General features: G+C 45.6%; 1 protein-coding gene across 3 annotated transcripts in view; it reads right to left on the reverse strand.

Moving 5' to 3' along the window:
- LOC142317098 (RNA-binding protein 12B-like) overlaps positions 1–26072 on the reverse strand; it is a 74056-nt gene that overhangs the window by 33110 nt on the left and 14874 nt on the right. For 2 of the 3 annotated variants that reach the window (XM_075353086.1, XM_075353085.1), the window contains exon 3: positions 2053–3986. In XM_075353086.1, coding sequence (XP_075209201.1) covers positions 2073–3962 — 1890 coding nt within the window. In that variant the 5' untranslated portion in view covers positions 3963–3986 and the 3' untranslated portion in view covers positions 2053–2072. Of the gene's footprint in view, positions 1–787; positions 3987–26072 lie in introns of those variants that run through there. The other variant, XM_075353084.1, reaches the window with a different exon arrangement.

Here is a 26072-nt window from a genome sequence, read left to right on the forward strand (position 1 = left end):
CCAGTAGCTGTGCGATCAACATCAGTAACTGTAATAAGAGTTTCTGCCCTTATCCCCATCCATGCAGACAGCATATGGCACAAGCTATGCAGTTTCACAATACAGAAAGTGCTAAAATGAGATGCTGACCCCCTTTTAGAAAACAAGCCATTTAATTTTCCAAAAAAAAAAAAAAAAAAAAAAAGGAAGGGTTGTCCACTACTTGGACACCGCCTTTTCAATCTCTAGGTTTTCCCCTTTTAAAATAACACTTGCTCACCTACATTGCCAGCCTGTTCCAGCACTCGCTCTCTGGTGACCGCATATCCACGCAGTGAGATAGTAGAACTTTGTTCGAATTTAAGGGATTTGTCCGAAGGCGGGGAAAGGCCACAGATTGGTTGCAAGGATCATGTGACAACACTAATGTGAGCACTGGGAGAGAGTGCCAACACCGACGGAGCCGAGTACAAAGTGTTATTTTAAAAGGGGAGACACATATGGATTAAAAAGGGGCCATTGGAATAGTGGATATCCCCTTTAACTTTTGTCCAGGAGTCTAACTAGATTTTCTAAATACAATACATTTCACTTTAAATAGCAGCACAGACTTGCTGTGGTCCATGCTGTGGATTACGGATAGCTACAAGGAGATTGCACGTACTGCTGGCTTACCTAGGCTCCCATTTGCAGAATCACAATTATTTTGCACTGAAATAGCAAACTTCTCCATGCTGCCATTTATAAGCAACATCTGCTATGCATTGTGTACAGCAAAAATAGAACGTAGACTTGTGCACTATAAAAATTGGTTTTCAAGATAACTGGAGATATGCTTTAATATTGGACTATAATATTCAGACAATACTCAGGCATCAGAATTCTCAAGTTTCAAACATTTTCAACAAGAGAATCTATATACTAGTTATGCACAGCAAAAGCTGCCAGACAAGTATAATAATCACTTCACTGCAAACTTACATGTGCTGCACATATGGAGAATTATTTGCGAGGGGCTCAGGAGTGTAAAGTCTATAAAATGCATCCAAAGAAAACACTAAACCTGCATATGATTGACAGAGTTTACCTCCTGGATACTTGGCAAGCTACAGGTTTCTGAAATGGTCTAATAAAAAAATTAAAAAGTAAAAAAAAAAAAAAAAAAAGACCCACTAGCCCCATGCATACCAACAACTGAGGAAGGGGGGTGTGACGCTTAGTTAATCTTTGTGTCCTACTGAAGGCAGGACAACGGGAAGGCAGGCAGCCAACTGTGAATGGACATTGTACTATAGCTTGTCAACTCCCAAAAAGTGCTGAAGACAAGTTTTAAAAGGTTAAAAGGGAATCTGTCATGTACCTAAATTCCATTAAGCCTCAAATATAGGGTCAGTTTGTAGGTTAATCGTGCTATAAAGCTATGCAGTGACTAATGAAAGCCTGGGTACAGGGAAGAAATTAACTTTATTCCCCCAGCAGCCTCCGATTGTGTGGACCATGAGCGGCGGCTGTATCCACAACCTGGCACATATTAATCTGCAAATTAACAGCATTTGGAGATATGCCAGATTCCCTTTAATAACCTAACAATGACTTAAGAGGGGAAAATTTTATATATAAAAAAACCCCCAAAAAACTAAAAAGGCCATTTTTAATTTTAGATAACATTTACAACTTTGCACATAAAAGATGAGGTGACACGGCAACTTACGTGCATTTATAGACATAAAACGTTGCTTTATTAGACTAAATCTTGCGATACGTGAGTTTTATAGGGCGATGCTCACAGGCTACGTTAAACTACCTATTAAAAAAAACGCAATGCATTGAAAATGGAACTGAAAAATTATCCATGTCATTCTCTAGGAATCACAAAAGCTATATTAATGCAAAGTCCTACCAAAATGACAAAAAAAAAAAAGTGAAGAAAAATAAAAAAAAATGGACCCCTTCATTTTACTACTTAACATTTTGTACAACTAATGGAATTTTCAAAATACAAAAATTAACAACATTGAAACACGTGATAAAGAGCCCCATCGTTAGCAAATATGACTAAAGGCAAACACTTACCACGGGAACTGTACCAGAACTCAAATTAAACTGAGGAACACCTTATTAGGGCCCATTTCCTTCTTGTTAAGGGTATTTATGGCAGACACCGCTTCTGAGTAACTTAGCATGCGCACGGTGGCTATGCCTCTCTCAATATTTTTCAGAATCACAGAGTCCTTTGTGACTTTGTAGTCATGAAAAAACTCCATGAGCTCATCAACAGTGACAGAAGGAGGCAGGTTCCTAACGAACAGTACAGTTACTTCAGCGTTCTTGGTCTCTTCACCTTCGTAGGGCATTTCCTCTTCGCCACCATTGGCATCGTCCAGACCCTCCTCTGTAGGATTTTCAACCACAACCGTCTCCTGCACTTTCTCAGATTCCTCCTTGGGCTCCAGTTCTTTAGTTGAAGGTGGGACAGTTTCTGACTCGACAGTAGTTACCTCACTGGTGGAGTCCAGCTTGGATGGTTCTCCGTTGGTTTGCACTGGAGCTGGAGCTGGAGTTGGAGCTGGAGCTGAAGGCGTATTCACACTGGTAACCATATTAAATGTTGAATCTGAAGTAAAATCAGGGATGTCGTCTGCTTCAGAAACCATGGTGTCATCTGCTTGATTGGCCTGCTTTAATGCCTTCATTTGTTCCTCACTGATGCGGCTTACAACCACTTTAATTCCTAGATAGGTTTGCCTGTTATTTTTTTCAGCTTTCACTGCCTCTTTTTCACTTGGAAATTTTACCAACGCTTCACCAAGTCCAACTCCTTTACTGTCGTTTAACAGGACGACGTCGTCGCTTTTTATACTTTCCACAAAAAATTTCTGAACGTCTTTTTTAACGATATCAAATGCAAAATTTCGCAGATACAAGTACCTTCGTTCTTGAGGAGAACGACTTGGAGACGCTTTCTTCTTCTCGGGCTGATCTTTGGAGACTCTCACTTTCATTCGATCAATTAACACAGACATATCCTTCTTGGAAATTGGCAATATGGATAAAGTGCGACCCTTGAACTCGTCCTTGTCCAAGTTGCATGCTCGTCTGTAATCTTTTTCTGTTGTGAACATGACGAAAGCTTCTCTTGTCCTGTTGCCCTCTTTATCAACCAGGAAGGTAATCTGAGAATCTTTCATGTCAAGTTCATAAAAGAACTTCTTGATATCTCGCTTCTCAGCACTGAAGCTTACATTAATAAGATGGACATAGTATTCACGTACGTAGGGCGATCCTTGTCTAGTTCTTCGTCTTCTGAGTGGTGATCTGGATCTGCTCCGTCGTCTTGCATAGCTAGACACACGTGGAGGAGAGCGCGGCCTCGTTTGAAGGTGTCCGCCACCATTTTTCGTCCATTCAACCTCATTGGAAAGCTTGAGTGTTACTGCTGAACCACAAATGGGCATATGGTGAAGTTTCAGCCCTTCACTGGCATCAGTGCTTCTTCCAAACTTGACAATGGCATTTCCATTCCTTAATCCATTTATGAATTTCAAAAACAAAACATCTATCACAAGGAGCCCCTTGAAAAACTCTCGTAGGTCCACCTTTGTGGCTTTGAGTGGCATCCCATGTAGGTATATGTATGAAAACGTTGGCAAATACGCATTGCCATAACCTCGTGCGTTAATCTCAGAATTATATGGAGCGCTCGTTGATGGCTTTAAACCTATCTGGAATACCTCCAATGCACGTCTCATTTCCTCTTCATTGCTGTATGTTAGGAGGACACATGAATCCTTAAGAATATGGCCCGACAGGCTCAAGGCGCGACGGGAATCTTCATACGTTGCAAATACGATATAAGCCTCACCGTATTTTCCACCAGTGATATACACACCACCTCTGGGAATATTCAATCCAAAAAAGAACTGCCGAACATCAAAGGAATCTGCTACGGCAGGAAGACCCTGCAGCCGGATGACTAGCGACATTTTTCAGGTCAAAAGCAGTTATACCTGCAAATAGGGAAAAAAAAAAGTATATAAAAAGGTCTGTAATTTTCCTGCAATAAAAGAATGGATATGTAGCAGTAATAAAAGCTAAATTAAAGTTCACGTGATGCCCAGACAGACTGTAGCATACATAGCACACGCATGTGTGCCGGAAAGACATGAACAAAATTAACGGGCTCCCAAATCCTAGTCTATGTTTATAGTGAGTTCTGCTATAGAATGACCATAACTGTACACTAAGCCTGCGCAAACAGGCATTAAAACCACCGACGATCAGTAGACCAAAGCAAACCATATGCATTGAGCAATTATGCTAGATCGCTCAGTGCACAAAGGCTGCCATAGTTTGGCAGTTGGAGTTCTGTTCACACAGGACAACGCACCGCCTAGAACAACCACTTTCTCCGCGGTGCAAAAGATCATTTCACCTGATGAATGAGCTTTTTACATGGTTTACGCTGCAAGCTAATGGCAAAACGTGATTTTTTATTTTTTCCCCCCTTTTAAACAATGCTCATTCACGATTATCTTGCAACGTAAATGTAGTGTTAAAATTGCCAAAGCAAAATAATACAAAACGCAAGTAAACGGGCCAATGCGTAGGGATGATGTAAAAACCAATAGCTAGGGCATACAGCAGATACCAGCTATAAAGCCAATAAAAAGTAAACAAAGATGAGCAAAAAGATTTGCATTGTCCCCATCCAGCATTTTGGGCGCCTCGGTTAATCAACCTCTTAGGCCAGTTTCACAGATCCGGCATTTTGCAGGATTGCTGGATCCGTCACACTCCAGTACTGTACAATGGCATCACGGCAAGCTCCGGTCACATGCCGTCATGTGACTGGAGCTTGTCGCAATGGCATTGTACAATACTGCACTGTACTGTACTGGAGTGTGACGGATGTGTGAAACGGGCCTTAATGACATACGATTCCCTGACACGGATGCAGGTTTGCAAGCCGAGCCTGCATCTTTCCAGGCACTTGATGGCTGTGTTATTTGGCCTTCATCTGCCTCCAACAGCTGCAAGTGGAGCGAAGCTCCTCCTGCAGCTATTAACCTGGTAAATGCTGCTATCAATCTGTGACAGAATTTATAGTGCACCGGCAGGGGAGCGCGCTGTTCTAACTGCTCAACGGTGTGCCCATGACACTATCGTGGGATGCCGATGGGTTATTGTGACAGCAAGGGGTCTTATTAAGACCCCTGTGTCATCACACTACGCCTCAGCAATCCCACCCCTGTGGCCGACATTTATAGAAGACTGATTTCACTATACAAGTATTAATAATGAGTCATATTTTTTATTTATATATATTTTACATTTTAGTCAAAATTACCCCCCAATTAAAAATTAAGAGAAACAAAAAAAAAAAAAAAAAAAAAAATAAATAAATGGGAACCAACGGGCAGGATTTTCAGATATAAAAGTAAAGGCCGCACCATACTGGTGGCATGGTGGGGAATAAAAAAAAAAAAAAAAAAAAAATAGAATAAACTTCATAAAAATGTCCAGGTAAAATATATCTTTGTACAGTGTTAGTTCTTTTAAACAAAAACTTTTTTTAAAAAAATGTCCAGAGATTTGTGCCTTCTTTGATTGACCAGCAGGGCAGGCCTTTGTGGGTCGGGTGCTCCATGTATATTTCTCCTCTGGTGTTCTTCTGACTTGCCCCTTCTTACAATTTAAATTTTGAGCTGTATCGTCATTACACGTGCGCATTGCTAGTGTGATTAAGTCTTCATGAAAATACGTGTACTGCGTTCTTTGGCGCATTTAATTGGAGACACTGTGTAGACTATGAGCGACATAAGCGCATGGGCAGATTTATTATTTTTTATTCTTTTCATCAGCACATGCGCTGATGCCGCTCAGCCTTCTCCACAGTGTTTTCAATAAAATGGAGCCGGAGAATTAACTTTTTCTGCAACCAAAGATCCAATCTGAAACTGGAGTTATGATTTTACTCACCATACTAGCGCCAGTATGGCACTGCCTAATATGGGAAAACTCTGCTGGTTGGTTCCCTTTTATAAATGTCCAAAGTACAAAATAAAATCAATTAGAATGGTAAACGACTTAATGAGAAAAGATCAAAATGCCAGGATCGTATTTTTAAAATATTTAGGGGATATTGGAACACACAAAAAAAAATAATTTTTTTTTAAAAATAGAAGTTTAAAACATCCTAACTCAAAGTCATTTTTTAATGATATTGGCTTGGGACGCAAAAAAATTATATTATATTATATTATATTATATTATATTATATTATATTATATTATATTATATTTATATATATATATATATATATATATATATATATATATATATATATATATATATATATATATATATATATATATATATATATATATATATATACTGACCCGGACAATATTACCAGGTCTTTACTGTAAGATGAAAGCTGTAAATGGGGGGGGGGAAACAAAAAAAAAAAATACAATTGTGTTTTTTTTTTGTCTCCCCCTCGCAATTTTACCATATTTGTCCTTTCAAATAAGCCCTCAGAGTAATAAAAAGGTTATGTAGGGGGGAAAATTTTACATACAGCGCTGGCCAAAAGTATTGGCACCCTGCAATTGTCAGATAATACTCCGTTTCTTCTTGAAAATGATTGCAATCACAAATTCTTTGGTATTATCTTCATTTATTTTTCTTCCAATGAAAAAAAACAAGAGAATGAAACAAAAGTCAAATCATTGCTCATTTCACACAACGCCAAAAATGGGCCAGACAAAAGTATTGGCACTCTAAGGCGGGCTTTGCACGTTGCGACATCGCAAGCCGATGCTGCGATGTCGCACGAGATAGTCCCCGCCCCCGTCGCAGGTACGATATCTTGTGATAGCTGGCGTAGCGAAAATTATCGCTACGCCAGCTTCACATGCACTCACCTGCCCTGCGACCGTCGCTCTGGCCGGCGAACCGCCTCCTTCCTAAGTGGGCGGGTCGTGCGGCGTCATAGCGACAACACACGGCAGGAGGCCAATAGCGGCGGCGATGAGCGGGATGTAAACATCCCGCCCACCTTCTTCCTTCCGTATAGCCGCCGGCGGCAGGTAAGGTGATGTTCCTCGCTCCTGCGGCCTAACACACAGATGTGTGCTGCCGCAGGAACGAGGAACTACATCGTACCTGTCGCGGCAGAGTAATTATGGAAAAGTCGGAGCCTGCACCGATGATACGATGACGACGCTTTTGCGCTCGTTAATCGTATCATCTAGAATTTACACACAACGATGTCGAAAGTGACGCCGGATGTGCGTCACTTTCGATTTGACCCCATCGACATTGCATGTGCGATGTTGCAACGTGCAAAGCCGTCCCTTAGCATAATACTTGGTTACACAACCTTTAGCCAAAATAACTGCAAACAACCGCTTCCGGTAACGATCAATGAGTTTCTTACAATGCTCTGCTGGAATTTTAGACCATTCTTCTTTGGCAAACTGCTCCAGGTCCCTGAGATTTGAAGGGTGCCTTCTCCAAACTGCCATTTTGAGATCTCTCCACAGGTGTTCTATGGGATTCAGGACTGGACTCATTGCTGGCCACTTTAGTAGTCTCCAGTGCTTTCTCTCAAACCATTTTCTAGTGCTTTTTGAAGTGTGTTTTGGGTCATTGTCCTGCTGGAAGACCCATGACCTCTGAGGGAGACCCAGCTTTCTCACACTGAGCTCTACATTATGCTGCAAAATTTGTTGGTAGTCTTCAGACTTCATAATGCCATGCACACGGTCAAACAGTCCAGTGCCAGAGGCAGCAAAGCAACCCCAAAACATCAGGGAACCTCCGCCATGTTTGACTGTAGGGACCATGTTCTTTTCTTTGAATGCCTCTTTTTTCCTGTAAACTATGTTGACGGCTTTTCCCAAAAAGTTCTACTTTTGTCTCATCTGACCAGAGAACATTCTTCCAAAACGTTTTAGGTTCTCTCAGATAAGTTTTGGCAAACTCCAGCCTGGCCTTTTTTATGTCTCGGGGTAAGAAGTGGGGTCTTCCTGGGTATCCTACCATACAGTCCCTTTTCATTCAGACTCCGACAGATAGTACGGGTTGACACTGTTGTACCCTCGGACTGCAGGGCAGCTTGAACTTGTTTGGATGTTGTTAGTTGAGGTTCTTTATCCATCATCCGCACAAAATTGCGTTGAAATCTCTCGTCAATTTTTCTTTTCCTTCCACATCTAGGGAGGTTAGCCACGGTGCCATGGGCTTTAAACTTCTTGATGACACTGCGCACCGTAGACACAGGAACTTTCAGGTCTTTGGAGATGGACTTGTAGCCTTGAGATTGCTCATGCTTCCTCACAATTTGGATTCTCAAGTCCTCAGACAGTTCTTTGGTCTTTCTTTTCTCCATGCTCAATATGGTACACACAGGGACACAGGACAGAGGTTGCGTCAACTTTAATCCATGTCAACTGGCTGCAAGTGTGATTTAGTTATTGCCAACACCTGTTAGGTGCCACAGGTAAGTTACAGGTGCTATTAATTACACAAATTAGAGAAGCATCACATGATTTCTCAAACAGTGTCAATACTTTTGTCCACCCCCTTTTTTATGTTTGGTGTGGAATTATATTCAATTTGGCTTTATGACAATTTTTTTCCTTGAAGACAAATTAAATGAAGATAGTGTTGAGGATAAGAATGGAGTATCCAAAAATACTTAATTCAGCCATTTCATAGACTCAGGTATATAGTTTAGTAGATGTAAACTAACACATGTTTATGAATGTCTTTGTTTCTTTTTACTAATACGTATATAGGTATATTGCATATTCAGTGTATTCTCCCTAACACAGTATACATCAGTATATGTAATCTGAAGATGGCTGCTACATCCTGTCTACACCCGAGGATGAACAAAGGAATTCCTAAAAGCATGGACTGCCCAATCAACAAGAAGACTATGCCAATTTCTATACGTCATGAAGCCCCGACCTACGATACTTGATTGGACTAAAACTTTTGTTTACACCTCCTTACTTCTCGGTCTAGGGGCTTTGTCTAAGAATAAAGTTCAGTTGCCTCAGTGCCAGTCATGGAGATAGATATAACTGACTCGTTGTCCGTTATTTAGTCTCGCGTGCACTCATGACATTATAATTTGAAACAGCAGTCAGATCCAAAGAGTGACCGGTTGAGTCACGTCCTTAACAGTAATACCAAAGAATGTGATTGCAATCATTTTCAAGAAGAAACTGCGTATTCTCCGACAGAATTGCAGGGGTGCCAATACTTTTGGCCAGCACTGTATGTAATAGACACACACACCAAAAGTTTGGACACACCTCATTCAAAGAGTTTCCTTTATTTTCAGGACTCTGAAAATTGTAGATTCACATTGAAGGCATCAAAACTATGAATTAAAGCATGTGGAATGAAAGGCTTAAAAAAAGTGTGAAACAACTGATATGTCTTATATTCTAGGTTCTTCAAAGTAGCCACCTTTTGCTTTCATTACTACTTTGCACACTCTTGGCATTCTCTTGATGAGCTTCAAGAGGTAGTCACCGGAAATGGTTTTCCAACAGTCTTGAAGGAGTTCCCAGAGATGCTTAGCACTTGTTGGCTTCACTCTGAGGTCCAGCTCACCCCAAACCATCTCGATTGGGTTCAGGTCTGGTGACTGTGGAGGCCAGGTCATCTGGCATAGCACCCCATCACTCTACTTAGTGCAATAGCCCTTACACAGCCTGGAGGTGTGTTTGGGGTCATTGTCCTGTTGAAAAATAAAATGGTCCACCTAAACGCAAACTGGATGGAATAGCACGCCGCTGCAAGATGCTGTGGTAGCCATGCGGGTTCTGTATGCCTTCAATTTTGAATAAATCCTTAACAGTGTCACCAGCAAAGCACCCCCACACCATCACACCACCTCCTCTATGCTTCACGGTGGGAACCAGCCATGTTGAGTCCATCCGTTCACCTTTTCTACAAAGACACTGTGGTTGGATCAAAAGATCTCAAATTTGGACTCATCAGACCAAAGCACAGATTTCCACTGGTCTAATGTCCATTCCTTGTGTTCTTTAGCCCAAACAAGTCTCTTCTGCTTGTTGCCAGTCCTTAGTAGTGGTTTCCTAGCAGCTATTTTACCATGAAGGCCTGCTGCACAAAGTCTCCTCTTAACAGTTGTTTTAGAGATGAGAAGGTGTGTCCAAACTTTTGGTCTGTACTAAAATTATACATACACACAATAATCTACATACATACATACATACATACATACATACAGTTAGGTCCAGAAATATTTGGACAGTGACACAATTTTCGCGAGTTGGGCTCTGCATGCCACCACATTGGATTTGAAATGAAACCTCTACAACAGAATTCAAGTGCAGATTGTAACATTTAATTTGAAGGTTTGAACAAAAATATCTGATAGAAATTGTAGGAATTGTACACATTTCTTTACAAACACTCCACATTTTAGGAGGTCAAAAGTAATTGGACAAATAAACCAAACAAAATATTTTTATTTTCAATATTTTGTTGCGAATCCTTTGGAGGCAATCACTGCCTTAAGTCTGGAACCCATGGACATCACCAAACGCTGGGTTTCCTCCTTCTTAATGCTTTGCCAGGCCTTTACAGCCGCAGCCTTCAGGTCTTGCTTGTTTGTGGGTCTTTCCGTCTTAAGTCTGGATTTGAGCAAGTGAAATGCATGCTCAATTGGGTTAAGATCTGGTGATTGACTTGGCCATTGCAGAATGTTCCACTTTTTTGCACTCATGAACTCCTGGGTAGCTTTGGCTGTATGCTTGGGGTCATTGGCCATCTGTACTATGAAGCGCCGTCCGATCAACTTTGCGGCATTTGGCTGAATCTGGGCTGAAAGTATATCCCGGTACACTTCAGAATTCTTCCGGCTACTCTTGTCTGCTGTTATGTCATCAATAAACACAAGTGACCCAGTGCCATTGAAAGCCATGCATGCCCATGCCATCACGTTGCCTCCACCATGTTTTACAGAGGATGTGGTGTGCCTTGGATCATGTGCCGTTCCCTTTCTTCTCCAAACTTTTTTCTTCCCATCATTCTGGTACAGGTTGATCTTTGTCTCATCTGTCCATAGAATACTTTTCCAGAACTGAGCTGGCTTCATGAGGTGTTTTTCAGCAAATTTAACTCTGGCCTGTCTATTTTTGGAATTGATGAATGGTTTGCATCTAGATGTGAACCCTTTGTATTTACTTTCATGGAGTCTTCTCTTTACTGTTGACTTAGAGACAGATACACCTACTTCACTGAGAGTGTTCTGGACTTCAGTTGATGTTGTGAACGGGTTCTTCTTCACCAAAGAAAGTATGCGGCGATCATCCACCACTGTTGTCATCCGTGGACGCCCAGGCCTTTTTGAGTTCCCAAGCTCACCAGTCAATTCCTTTTTTCTCAGAATATACCCGACTGTTGATTTTGCTACTCCAAGTATGTCTGCTATCTCTCTGATGGATTTTTTTCAGCCTCAGGATGTTCTGCTTCACCTCAATTGAGAGTTCCTTAGACCGCATGTTGTCTGGTCACAGCAACAGCTTCCAAATGCAAAACCACACACCTGTAATCAACCCCAGACCTTTTAACTACTTCATTGATTACAGGTTAACGAGGGAGACGCCTTCAGAGTTAATTGCAGCCCTTAGAGTCCCTTGTCCAATTACTTTTGGTCCCTTGAAAAAGAGGAGGCTATGCATTACAGAGCTATGATTCCTAAACCCTTTCTCCGATTTGGATGTGAAAACTCATATTGCAGCTGGGAGTGTGCACTTTCAGCCCATATTATATATATAATTGTATTTCTGAACATGTTTTTGTAAACAGCTAAAATAACAAAACTTGTGTCACTGTCCAAATATTTCTGGACCTAACTGTATATCTACATACATACATACATAGAGATTATATATATATAATATATATATATATATATATATATATATTATATATATATATATATATATATATATATATATATATATATATATATATATATATATATATATATATATATATATATATATATATATATATATATATATATATATATATATATATATATTTAATTATACACACCCACCCACACACACACACCCAGAGTGGTACTTACTAAGGCTATGTTTACATGTCCAGTAATCATCTGATAGAATGGATCAAGCAGCAGTCAGATGGCAAAAGAAGGGAATTTTGTTTACTTACCGTAAATTCCTTTTCTTCTAGCTCCAATTGGGAGACCCAGACAATTGGGTGTATAGCTACTGCCTCCGGAGGCCACACAAAGTATTACACTTAAAAGTGTAAGGCCCCTCCCCTTCTGGCTATACACCCTCCCGTGGGATCACGGGCTCCTCAGTTTTAGTGCAAAAGCAAGAAGGAGGAAAGCCAATAACAGGTTTAAAGACAAATTCAACCCGAAGAAACATCGGAGAACTGAAACCGTTCAACATGAACAACATGTGTACCCGAAAAAAAACAAAAATCCCTAAGAAAACAGGGCGGGTGCTGGGTCTCCCAATTGGCGCTAGAAGAAAAGGAATTTACGGTAAGTAAACAAAATTCCCTTCTTCTTTGTCGCTCCATTGGGAGACCCAGACAATTGGGACGTCCAAAAGCAGTCCCTGGGTGGGTAAAAGAATACCTCGTGATAGGGCCGTCAAACAGCCCTGTCCTACAGGTGGGCAACCGCCGCCTGAAGGACTTGTCTACCTAGGCTGGCGTCCGCCGAAGCGTAGGTATGTACCTGATAATGCTTGGTAAAGGTGTGCAGACTCGACCAGGTAGCCGCCTGGCACACCTGCTGAGCCGTAACCTGGTGGCGCAATGCCCAGGACGCACCCACGGCTCTGGTAGAATGGGCTTTCAGCCCTGAAGGAACCGGAAGCCCCGCAGAACGGTAGGCTTCAAGAATTGGTTCCTTGATCCACCGAGCCAGGGTGGATTTGGAAGCTTGCGACCCTTTACGCTGACCAGCGACAAGGACAAAGAGTGCATCCGAGCGGCGTAAGGGCGCCGTGCGGGAAATGTAGATCCTGAGTGCTCCGACCAGATCCAACAAATGCAAACCTCTCTCAACTTGATGAACTGGATGAGGACACAAGGAAGGTAATGTGATATCCTGATTGAGATGAAAGGGGGATACCACCTTAGGGAGAAACTCAGGAATCGGACGTAGAACCACCTTGTCCTGGTGAAAAACCAGGAAGGGAGATTTGCATGACAGCGCCGCTAGCTCGGACACTCTCCGAAGAGACGTGACCGCTACTAGAAAGGCCACTTTCTGTGAAAGACGAGAAAGGGAAACATCCTTCATAGGCTCGAAAGGCGGCTTCTGGAGGGCAATTAGAACCTTGTTCAGATCCCAGGGCTCTAACGGCCGCTTGTAAGGAGGGACGATATGACAAACTCCTTGCAGGAACGTGCGTACCTGAGTAAGTCGTGCTAGGCGTGTCTGAAAAAATACAGATAGCGCTGAGACTTGTCCTTTAAGGGAACTGAGCGACAAACCTTTTTCCAACCCGGATTGCAGGAAGGAAAGAAAAGTAGGCAATGCAAAAGGCCAGGGAGAAACTCCCTGAGCTGTGCACCAAGATAAGAATATCTTCCACGTCCTGTGGTAGATCTTGGCGGAGGATGGTTTTCTAGCCTGTCTCATGGTGGTAATAACCTTTCGAGATAATCCTGAAGACGCTAGGATCCAGGACTCAATTGCCACACAGTCAGGTTCAGGGCCGCAGAATTCAGGTGGAAAAACGGCCCTTGAGATAGCAAGTCTGGTCGTTCTGGTAGTGCCCATGGTTGGCCTACCGTGAGGTGCCACAGATCTGGGTACCACGATCTCCTCGGCCAGTCTGGAGCGACGAGGATGGCGCGACGGCAGTCGGCCCTGATCTTGCGCAGCACTCTGGGTAACAAGGCCAGAGGTGGGAACACATAAGGTAGCCGGAATTGCGACCAATCTTGAACTAAGGCGTCTGTCGCCAGAGCTCGGTGATCGTGAGACCGTGCCATGAAAGCCGGGACCTTGTTGTTGTGCCGTGACGCCATCAGGTCGACGTCCGGCATCCCCCAGCGGCGACAGATCTCCTGAAACACGTCCGGGTGAAGGGACCATTCTCCTGCGTCCATACCCTGGCGACTGAGGAAGTCTGCTTCCCAGTTTTCCACGCCTGGGATGTGAACTGCGGAAATGGTGGAAGCCGTGTCTTCCACCCACGCCAGAATCCGTCGGACTTCCTGGAAGGCTTGCCGACTGCGTGTTCCACCTTGGTGGTTGATGTACGCTACCGCTGTAGAGTTGTCCGACTGAATTCGGATCTGCTTGCCTCTCAGCCACTGCTGGAAGGCTTGTAGGGCAAGATACACTGCTCTGATTTCTAGAACATTGATCTGAAGGGTGGACTCTTCCTGAGTCCACGTCCCTTGAGCCCTGTGGTGGAGAAACACTGCTCCCCACCCTGATAGACTCGCGTCTGTCGTGACTACCTCCCAGGATGGGGGTAGAAAGGACTTTCCTTTCGACAAAACGGTGGGAAGAAGCCACCACCGAAGAGATTCCTTGGCCGCCTGAGAAAGGGAGACGTCTCTGTCGAGGGACGTCGACTTCCCGTCCCATTGGCGGAGAATGTCCCATTGTAGTGGACGGAGATGAAACTGTGCGAAAGGGACTGCTTCCATTGCTGCTACCATCTTCCCTAGGAAGTGCATGAGGCATCTCAAGGGGTGAGACTGGCCTTGAAGGAGAGATTGCACCCCTGTCTGTAGTGAACGCTGTTTGTCCAGCGGAAGTTTCACTATCGCTGAGAGAGTATGAAACTCCATGCCAAGGTATGTTAGCGATTGGGTCGGAGTCAGATTTGACTTTGAAAAGTTGATGATCCACCCGAAACTCTGGAGAGTCTCCAGCGCAACGTTCAGGCTGTGTTGGCATGCCTCTTGAGAGGGTGCCTTGACAAGTAGATCGTCCAAATACGGGATCACAGAGTGACCTTGAGAGTGCAGGACTGCTACTACTGCTGCCATGACTTTGGTGAAGACACGTGGAGCTGTCGCCAGCCCGAAAGGCAGAGCTACGAACTGAAGGTGTTCGTCTCCTAGAACAAAGCGTAGAAAACGCTGGTGCTCTGGAGCAATCGGCACGTGGAGATAAGCATCCCTGATGTCTATAGATGCTAGGAAATCTCCTTGAGACATTGAGGCGATGACGGAGCGAAGGGATTCCATCCGGAACCGCCTGGTTTTTACGTGCTTGTTGAGCAGTTTTAGATCCAGAACGGGACGGAATGACCCGTCCTTTTTTGGCACCACAAACAAGTTGGAGTAAAAACCGTGACCTTGTTCCTGAAGAGGAACGGGGGTCACCACTCCTTCCGCTTTTAGAGTGGACACCGCTAGCCGCAGAGCCTCGGCTCGGTCGGGAGGTGGTTCTGAAAAAGCGAGTTGGAGGACGAGAGCTGAACTCTATCCTGTACCCGTGAGACAGAATGTCTCTCACCCAACGGTCTGTGACCTGTGGCAGCCAAATGTCGCCAAAGCGGGAGAGCCTGCCACCGACCGAGGATGCGGAGAGGAGGCCGAAAGTCATGAGGAAGCCGCCTTGGTAGCGGGTCTTCCGGCTGTCTTTTTTGGGCGTGACTGAGTACGCCAAGAATCTGAGCTCCTCTGATCCTTTTGAGTCCTCTTGGACGAGGAGAATTGGGACCTGCCTGAGCCTCGAAAGGACCGAAACCCCGACTGTCCTCTCCTCTGTTGGGGTTTATTTTGTCTGGGTTGAGGTAAAGATGAATCTTTACCCTTGGAGTGTTTAATGATTTCATCCAAGCGCTCCCCAAACAGTCGGTCACGAGAAAATGGCAAACTGGTTAAACACTTTTTGGAAGCAGAATCTGCCTTCCATTCTCTTAACCACAAGGCTCTGCGTAAAACGACGGAGTTGGCGGATGCCACTGCCGTACGGCTCGTAGAGTCCAGGACAGCATTAATCGCGTAAGACGCAAAAGCAGACATTTGAGAGGTTAAGGGTGCCACCTGCGGAGCAGATGTACGTGTGACCGTGTCAATCTGTGCAAGACCAGCTGAAATAGCTTGGAGTGCCCATACAGCTGCGAATGCTGGAGCAAACGACGCGCCGATAGCTTCATAGATGGATTTCAACCAGAGCTCCATCTGCCTGTCAGTGGCATCTTTAAGTGCCGCCCCATCTTCCACTGCAACTAAGGATCTAGCTGCAAGCCTGGAGATCGGAGGATCCACCTTGGGACACTGGGTCCAGCCCTTAACCACGTCCGGGGGAAAAGGATAACGTGTGTCCTTGAGCCGCTTGGAAAAACGCTTATGCGGATAAGCGTGATGTTTCTGGATTGCGTCTCTAAAGTCAGAGTGGTCCAGAAATACACTTAATTTACGCTTGGGATACCTGAAATGGAATTTCTCCTGCTGTGAAGCTGTCTCCTCTACCTGAGGAGCAGGGGGAGAAATGTCCAACATTTTATTGATGGACGCTATAAGATCATTCACTATGGCGTCACCATCTGGTGTATCCAAATTGAGAGCGGTCTCAGGATCAGAATCCTGATCAGCTATGTCCGCCTCATCATACAGAGAGTCCTGCTGGGACCCTGACCAGTGTGATGAAGTCGAAGGCCGCTCATAGCGAGCTCGCTTCGGCTGTCTGGGACTGGCGTCCGTGTCAGAGTCATCACCCTGGGATGCAAGAGACACCCCCGGATCCCGGAGCTGTTCCGACTGAGGGGGACCAGGGAGCAATGATTCAACAGTGCCCATGGTCTGAGTTACTGGTCTAGACTGCAACGTTTCAAGAATCTTAGTCATAGTCACAGACAATCTATCAGCAAAGACTGCAAACTCCGTCCCTGTCACCTGGACAGTATTCACAGGAGGTTCTGCCTGGGTCACCTCCAGCAGAGGCCCCGGCCGAGCAAGTGCCACAGGGGCCGAGCACTGCACACAGTGGGGGTCAGTGGAACCTGCCGGTAGAACAGCCCCACATGCGGTACAAGCAGCATAGAAAGCCTGTGCCTTGGCACCTTTGCTTTTTGCGGTCGACATGCTGATGTGTCCTCTGAGTAATCTAGGAGGGTATATAGCAGAGAATCTCCAGCGACCATACAGTGCAATGTAAAGCTGCAAGCATAAAATACAGTATACACTTCGGCACCAGTGGGGGTCAGCCCTTGAGGGCAGCTTACCGCCCGCTGAAAAGCGGGTGTGTGGGCACCAGAATCCCTTGTCTGGGTCTCCCAGTCTCCTCTCTCCAGCTCAGACTGCACGCAGGAATGGCTGCCGGCGTCCTGTGAAGAGGGGCGGACCGTGGGCGTCCTCAGAAAAAGTGCGGGAAACTGGTGTCCCACTGTGCCCAGTGTGAGGGCTGGAGTATGCAAAGCAGACTCCAGCCCTCTGTGCTGACATTCTGCACAGCGTCCCACCCTTCCCCTGACTGGCAGGCCTGGGGGCGGGAACGAAACGAAACTAGGCCGCAAAAGCCGGGGACTCGAGTAATAAGCGCGGCCGTGATATATGCACGGCCAGCGCGGAAGTCCCCGGCGCACCACAAGTCCCAGCCGCGCCGCAGCGAAAATGACAGCGGCGGCCGCGCGGCAGTTTCAAATACATGTCCCTTCTCAGCCAAGCTGTAGATAGGACTGGCACCAGCGCGCAGCGCTGTTGTCCCCGGCGCACTAACACACCCAGCAACGCTGCGGTGTGCGCGCGATATGTACGGGGACACAGAGTACCTTGACGTAGCAGGGCCTGTCCCTGACGATACTCAGCTCCATTCCAGCAGGTTTTCCAGGGCTGTGGATGGAGCACGGTCTCAGTGCCTGGAGACCGGTAAAATCCCACTTCACCCAGAGCCCTAAGGGGGATGGGGAAGGATGCAGCATGTGGGCTCCAGCCTCCGTACCCACAATGGGTACCTCAACCTTAACAAGCACCGCCGACAAAGAGTGGGGTGAGAAGGGAGCATGCTGGGGACCCTAGTAAGGGCCCTCTTTTCTTCCATCCGACATAGTCAGCAGCTGCTGCTGACTAAACAGTGGAGCTATGCGTGTATGTGTGCCTCCTTCGCACAAAGCATGAAAACTGAGGAGCCCGTGATCCCACGGGAGGGTGTATAGCCAGAAGGGGAGGGGCCTTACACTTTTAAGTGTAATACTTTGTGTGGCCTCCGGAGGCAGTAGCTATACACCCAATTGTCTGGGTCTCCCAATGGAGCGACAAAGAAAAGTTCTGCAACCAACCAAAAAACTATAAAAAAAAAAATAAAGATTGAATTTGGCCTATAGAAAACAGATTTGTTAACCGATTGCTATTTCGCCATCCGTTTTTCTTTCATTTGTAAAGGATCCATTTGTACTTAGAGGATCAATTTCAAATGGAAGAGAAAACAGCAGGTACCAGATCAGTTTTCCATAGACTGCAACGTTAAAAAGAAAAAACGGACTTCCGGCTCCTGCGCTGATCATGTAGGACACAGGACGCCTGAGCTCTGTCATTCCCTGCAGCTCTGACATATATACCGGACAACCCACCAGCCTCCCGCGCTCCATACCACCGGTGAGTGACGTTGCTGCATGCAGGGAAGCTCATGGAGAGCCGTGGAGATAATCAGTTGAAACAGCAGCGGTGAACTTCGCTCTCCCCCTCCCTCTCAAGATCTGGCAGCGTGATAAAGATGGCGCTGGAGCCTGCCCTGCACTAAAATCAGATCTGTGCACAGAGAGCAGGACACAGCTGAGGGCTTACCTTGCAGAGATCACTCACTCCCCCAGCACTAACCAGTTAACCAGCAGCAGAATAATAAGGCTATGTGCGCACTTACCGGATTTTGCCGCGGATTTGCTGCATGTTTCGCTGCAGAAAATGTTCATAACATCTCTGCAGTGAATCACCAGCAAATCCTATGGAGAAAAAAATCCTGTGCGCACTGGGCGGAATTTGACAGCTGCATGTTTTGCTGCGGGAATCCCGCAGCAAAAACAAGTGCATGTCACTTCTTTTCCGCACATCGCTGCGGGATTTCACTCCATTGACTGCAATGTTAATCATGAAATCCCGCAGGGAATAACGCAGGCAGCAAATTCTGTGCGGTTCACTGCGTTTTGCTGCGTTATTCCCTGCGGCATTTCGCGGTTTACCTCCAGTAATGTGCATCGCTTGTCTGCGGTTTTGCAGGGAAGTGATGTCATTACAGGAAGAGGAAGCAAAGCAGAGAGTAAACACACACACACACACACCACAGACACACCACAGACACCACAGACACACCACAGACACACCACAGACACACCACAGACACACCACAGACACACCACAGACACACCACAGACACACCACAGACACACCACAGACACACCACAGACACAGACACAGACACATCGAACACACATAGAAAGAAAACGGAAATATAGAAAACAAAGAACGTGGGCTCCGCTGCATATTTACCTTCCAGCCGAGGTAAGCACACAGCGGCGGCCCAGTATTCTCAGGCTGGGGAGGGAGAGGGGCAGGGATAATGTCCCCTGCCTCACTCCTCCTCCCGCAGCCGCCCCGGCACGGTCACATGCATTATGCGGCAATACCGGCGTGTCCTCGGCTCTTCTTGCCGCCGTGTAGCAGTGGCAGCAAGGCAATACAAGGGGTTAATGATGGTGGGGGACCACCGCCGGTAACTCCAGGCTTGATCATGGCAGCGTCTATGTGACAGCTGACATGATCAACCCGTAAGTAAAGTGAATAAAACACACACACGGAAAAATCCTTTATTTTAAATAAAACAAACAAGCCTCGTTCACCATTTTATTAACCCCTCCCGCACCAAAGCTCCGGCGTAATCCACAGGTCCTGTGCTGCTTCCATCCAGCCGCGACTGTCACAGACACAGCGCTGAAAGAAAGCAGCAGACAGCAGAGGTAATTACCGGTCATTTCCCACGGCCGGTAATGTGAACTCACTGCCGACCGTGGGAAATGCAGCGATCTGTCCTCTATCTATCCTTTCTGTCTATCTACTATCTCAGAATTAAATGACTTTTTTTCTTCAATGTGCTTTATTGCATTGAATGCAATAAAGCACATCCCAACCCGCACGCGGCAAAACCGCGGCAATACCGCAAATAATACCGAGGTAAAACCGCATGCGGTTTTCGGGTGCGGTTTCCCGCGTTTTTTTACCGCGGGTGCGGTAATCTTTGTGAGCATGCGGAATTTTCACAAGAAAATTCCATTTCCCAGTGCGCACAAGGCCTAAATCTCCTGGAGTCCTGATAAGATATCAGCAGCAAACAACGCTACTGACAAGTTCTGCAAAGAGCAGGAGTTAAAAAGCAGGGAATCCCTGGGCCCTTCCCCCATCTTGTCCAGACCTGTGCTTAACAAGCAGGGGCTGAATCTCTAGACATACACAGACTCAGTGCGACGCTCCTGAAAAAGTGAGGGAACTGAAGGAGGGAAGTTTAAACGTACATCCCTGCAAAGTTACAGGACAGTGAGAATTCATATAACTCTGGCAGGGGGGAGAAAGGGGTGAAAGTGAGAACAAACAAAAGCGGGAGCAGAATCAAGATTTGTCTGACAACCCACACTAAATCAGTTTCAAAACTTACGTCCCTTCATTCACGATTTGATGGAAAGATACCTGCTGCGCAGCAGCTCCAAAACACAAAATCCTCATACATCCAGCGTACAGTGTGAAAAAAAGATTGTGACTTCCCATACAGAATTAAGTGTCCCTCGGTCACCTGAAATTACTCATCAGATGGAGATGGAGGATTCCCCGGGGACCCCGGATGTATTCAAAACAATGGAGGGTATGGATTATAAGCGTCTGGCTGATGAAGTCGCCAATAGTTTGCTACCTGACATTTCCGCTACAATTAAAGCATCAATAGCAACAGCTCTCAGTGCCATACAGAACCAACTTGAGACGGTGGAACAGGTTGCGGCTATGGAAACCAGAATGTCGACGTTAGAGGAGGACTTCAGCTCTGACCATACTACAGTCATGCGTCTGGCCAGGGAGAATCTGATCCTGAGGGACCGTGTGGACGATCTGGAGAACCGCTCCAGAAGGAGCAATTTGCGCATTGTCGGTCTCCCTGAAACATACCCAGTTGGTGAGCTACATACATTGTGTGAATCAACTATTCCTACAACCCTGGGAGTAGCAGGAAGGAGAAAAGTGGAAAGGGTGCACCGCATTGGTCCGCCAAGGAGAGGTGATGAGAGTGAAAATAACAGACGCCCAAGACAAGTCATAATGAAATACTTGGACTTCTCCGATAAACAGGAAATATTACAGGCGTACAAGAAATTGAAACATCCCTTGGAGGTGAAAGGCTCGCGCATCTTGCTCTTCGAGGATTTTTCTGCGGAGGTCACACGGCAGCGGAGGGCATTCTCATACATATGCTCAGCCTTATTTAAGAGAAATATACGCTTCCATTTAAAGTACCCGGCAACGTTGATTATCAGACATCAGGATGGATCCTACAATTCTTTCTCAAGCCCAAAGGAGGCAGAGGCCTTTATTGAGCGGATCAGCAGTCCTCGTGACCTCAGGAATTCTCCAGGACAAGGGCGCAACGACTCACCGGACCAGAGAGTGACCAAAGGGAGCTCTGTGAAGTTCGCTACAGCTTCCCCGAAGGACCGGAGACAACAAAACAAGGAACTTAAGGGAATCTCAGACAAAGAAATGTCGGATGTGTAAAGTTCAAGGTGGGACACCTGTTTTTGATTTAGGTTGGAGAAGCCACAGTGGAAAAAGTTCAAGAAATCTGAGGAGGAGGAAAGGAAAGAGAACCTTTTTTTTTTCCTTTTCTTTCTTTGTAGGTGGGACACTCCTTTATATTGGTTAAATGCTATACAAGTATAAGGTTGACTGAGCTTGGAAAATGATCAGAAAAAAGTGAAGTCTGAGTATTATGGTATAGTTGGGGGGGGGGGATGTTTGAAATGTTTGGGGATTTTGGATTCAAGTGAAGTAGCAAAGATTTTACACAGAGTTATTATTACTACTACTCTCGTTATCGCAAGTGAGCACTATGTTCAATTGTCTAATTGGTTGAATTTCTTTTTGGCAAGGGAGGGCAGCAAAAACATGGTAAACGAAAGGCAGGATTTCCATTTATTACATGTGCTTTATGAGAATAGTCACCTGGAATGTTAAGGGGTTACGTTCCCCCCAAAAAAGAATTAAGATATTACGCCACCTTAATCGCCTCAAACCGGACATTGAGCTCCTTCAGGAAACTCATCTGGAAGGTTCAGACATGCAGAGGATGGGGAAATTGTGGGTTGGAGGAGTCTACGGGTCATCTTCAGTTAAAAGGAAAGCAGGGGTTATTACATTAGTCAGTAGGAGATTACAACATCAAGTCCTGGAAACATATGCGGACACGGAAGGTAGGGTTCAGATGGTCTCAGTGGAGATCCCTGGAGGAATTTATAAAATATCTTTAATATTTATGCCCCGAACGAAAACAACAAATCATTCTTTCAACGACTTGAGCCCAAAATTTTAGAACATGCCCATTTTAATCTAATAGTTGGGGGGGGGATTTCAACTCGGTGGTATCTGTGCTAGAGGACAGGAAAAATGCTAAAGGCCCCCCAAATGTACCGCGCGGCCATGATAAAGTTATGCGTCCTCTGTTAAGTGCCACGACCTTATGGGATGCGTGGAGACTATTGCACCCTAAGGATAGGGAATTTACGCACTATTCACATGCTAGTAGCTCCTGGTCTCGCATTGACTACTTTCTTATTTCAGGGAACCTGGTACGTGCGCTCCACTCAGCTACTATCCAGGATTTGGTGATTTCTGACCATGCCCCGGTGGTGCTAGACCTAGCAAACATCTATCCCAGAGGAACGGACTATCTGTGGAGATATCCTTCCTTCAAGATAACGAAGATTTTTCCTTGAAATTAAAGGAATGGTGGACGGAATTTATGGTACATAATGATCAACATAAAGACACACCTATGTTATTATGGGACACGGCGAAGCCAGTATTACGGGGCAGAACGATAGCACATGTTTCCTATTTGAAGAAAAAGGCTCAACTTAAATTTACTGAAACCTCCCATAAATTGAGGGAAGCATATACTTCTTTTCAAAAGCCTCCCGATAGGGACCATAGAGATAGATGGGTAATAGCCCAAAGGGCTTTTAATGGATGGGCGGAAAAACGGGAACAAATGGCTAGGTCAATGCAAGAAGCTACATTACATCATTTTGGAAATAAAGCAGGGAAAATACTGGCCAACTTAGCGAAAAATAGGATTATAACTCAGGGACCCATGCAAATAAAAAAATCAAAAAGGGGGAGATACACAAAAACCCAAAGACAATAATTGAGACTTTAGGCACGTATTATAGAAACCTTTATTCGTCGAAAAAGCGAGACAAATTTCCTGATAATCTTTTATCTAAAGTGACACTACCTCGACTCACAGAAGAGCATCGCACTTTTCTGAATGCCAAAATTACGGGGGAAGAAGTATTGGGGACAATCAACTCCATGCATAATTAAAAAGCCCCTAGCCCTGACGGATTTACGGGAGAATTCTATAAAACAGTAAAGGAAGAGATCTTACCTACATTACTAGAGCTGTATAATAGCATACTAGACGGTAATGCGTCTTTCCAAAATAATAACCGGGCATATATAAGATTGATCCCTAACCAGGGGAAGGACCCGAAGGATCCTGGTTCGTACAGGCCCATATCACTTATCAACCTAGATATGAAGATAATGTCAAAGATTATGGCAAATCGTCTAGCTATAATTCTTCCCCAACTGATTTCCCCAGCACAGGCCGGCTTCATTCAGAAAAGATCAGGGACACTAAATATTAGAAAAGTTCTTCTTGTCCTGGATAGGGTTAACCTTCGGCCTCTGAAAGGAGAATCTCCCGCTTTGCTTACAATAGATGCCGAGAAAGCATTTGACAATATTGAGTGGTCATGGCTTTATAGAGTTCTAGATGAAATGCGTTTTTCGGGGTCATTTTATACCTACATTAGAGAAATTAACACAAATCCGAAGGCTCAAGTTTACATTCCAGGATATCTGTCAGCCCCTTTTCCATTACTGAAAGGAACCAGACAGGGTTGCCCCCTTTCCCCTTTACTTTTTAATCTGGCTCTGGAACCATTGGTACGATTGTTATCTACACATAGCACCTTCCAGGGTATTTCTGTAAATAGACAAATTCAGTCAGCTTTTTTTGCGGATGACATTTTGCTTTTCCTTTCGAATCCAGCTCAGCAGGTCCCCGAGATTTTACAAATTTTGCGAGATTTGGAGCGTATTCAGGCTTCAAGATTAATGCGTCAAAGTGCGAGCTCCTATACCTGGGAGGGACAAATGTTCAAACACGGGAGCAGAACCCTTTTGAAGGAATTACAGTGGCCAAGTCATATATCACATACTTGGGAGTTAAAATAGGTAAGGTTCCGGCAACCCTTTATAGTCTAAACTATCCACCCCTTCTGAGCCAAATAGAGCAAGATCTTAAAAGATGGCACGACCTTCCATTGAACCTAATTGGTAGAGTCCACCTAATTAAGATGATGTCGATATCAAAATTAATGTATCATCTTCAAACACTTCCCCTGCTTCTCAAGCATAAAGATATTGTCCAGCTAAATAGAGCTTTTTCACACTTCATTTGGAGGGGGAAACGCCCTCGTATAGGGCTTAAGAAGCTGATGGCATCTAAGGTTCATGGAGGTCTGAGTTTACCGAACATTCGGGGTTACAATATAGCCTGTTTGACTAGATATATATTGGATTGGATTAAAGGCTCTAGGCATTATTCAGCGTTGGAGCTTGAGAGAGACTATGCACAACCTTGGGATCTGGTGGCATTGCTTCATACTAGGCAGGCTAATCTCCCAGTGAAAATCAAGCACTCTTCCTTATTTAAAGACACGATTGCAGCGTGGAAGGTGTTGAGGAAAAATTACAAACTTCCCCATAAAATATCCAAATACTTGCCTATATGGGGGAATCCAGAGTTTGTGCAGGGGACAAGCAATAAGCTGTTTGAAGAGTGGAAGGTGAGGGGTATAAGGACTGTTGCTCATCTCTTGCACACCTCAGAGCCTAGATCAGGGGTCGGGAACCTATGGCTCGCGAGCCAGATATGGCTCTTTTGATGGCCGTATCTGGCTCGCAGACAGGGCTCCTACCTGTCTATGGGAAGGATGCATGCACCGCGCTCCATCAGGCCGCGGTGCACGCTGATATTGGTAGTTCTTTGATGGCCTGATCAGCATTGGCGGCAGTGGTGAGCGGCAGGGAGCATGGACTACATTTCCCATAACTCCCTGCATAGCCGCGCCGTCTGCAAGCACGCACCTGCGTCCAGGGCCGGCGTCAGCACCCGGCAAACCCGGGCAAATGCCGGGGCCCTGGAGAGCCGGGGGGGCCCACTCGGCCTCGTCAGTTCTCCTGTCCCTTGGCCGGGGCCCACTCGCCTTTATAGTTCTGCTGCCCCCGGCCGAGTTCCGGGGACCGCAGTCCTCGGCAGCAATCTGCGGCGCCGTCACTTTAAGGCGCGCAGACATCCTGTTTTGAATTTCATCTGTGGGCGGAGCTACCGCCTTCTCAGTCCCACAGATGAAGGAGGCGAGCTTCTGTCCGGCGCTGTGTGGGCCCCCTCTCCACCGTGACCTAATCGGGTAAATGCCCTCCCCGCCTCCCCATTATGGGCCCCGGTGAGCTGCTTCTAACCCCCCAGATGTATGCCCTGCCAATCCCCCCCCCCCCGCCGATTCCGCGGGTGCTGGCCCCGCCGATGCCGCGGGTGCTGGCCCCGCCGATGCCGCGGGTGCTGTACTCGCCGAGCCGCGGGTGCAGGCCCCGCCGAGCAGCAGAGTTGTGTGTGTGTTTGTCTGTATGTAGCAGAGTTGTGTGTGTGTTTGTCTGTATGTAGCAGAGTTGTGTGTGTGTTTGTCTGTATGTAGCAGAGTTGTGTGTGTGTTTGTCTGTATGTAGCAGAGTTGTGTGTGTGTTTGTCTGTATGTAGC

The sequence above is a fragment of the Anomaloglossus baeobatrachus genome, chromosome 6 (genome assembly GCF_048569485.1).
Source record: "Anomaloglossus baeobatrachus isolate aAnoBae1 chromosome 6, aAnoBae1.hap1, whole genome shotgun sequence".
NCBI classification, from domain to species: domain Eukaryota; kingdom Metazoa; phylum Chordata; class Amphibia; order Anura; family Aromobatidae; genus Anomaloglossus; species Anomaloglossus baeobatrachus.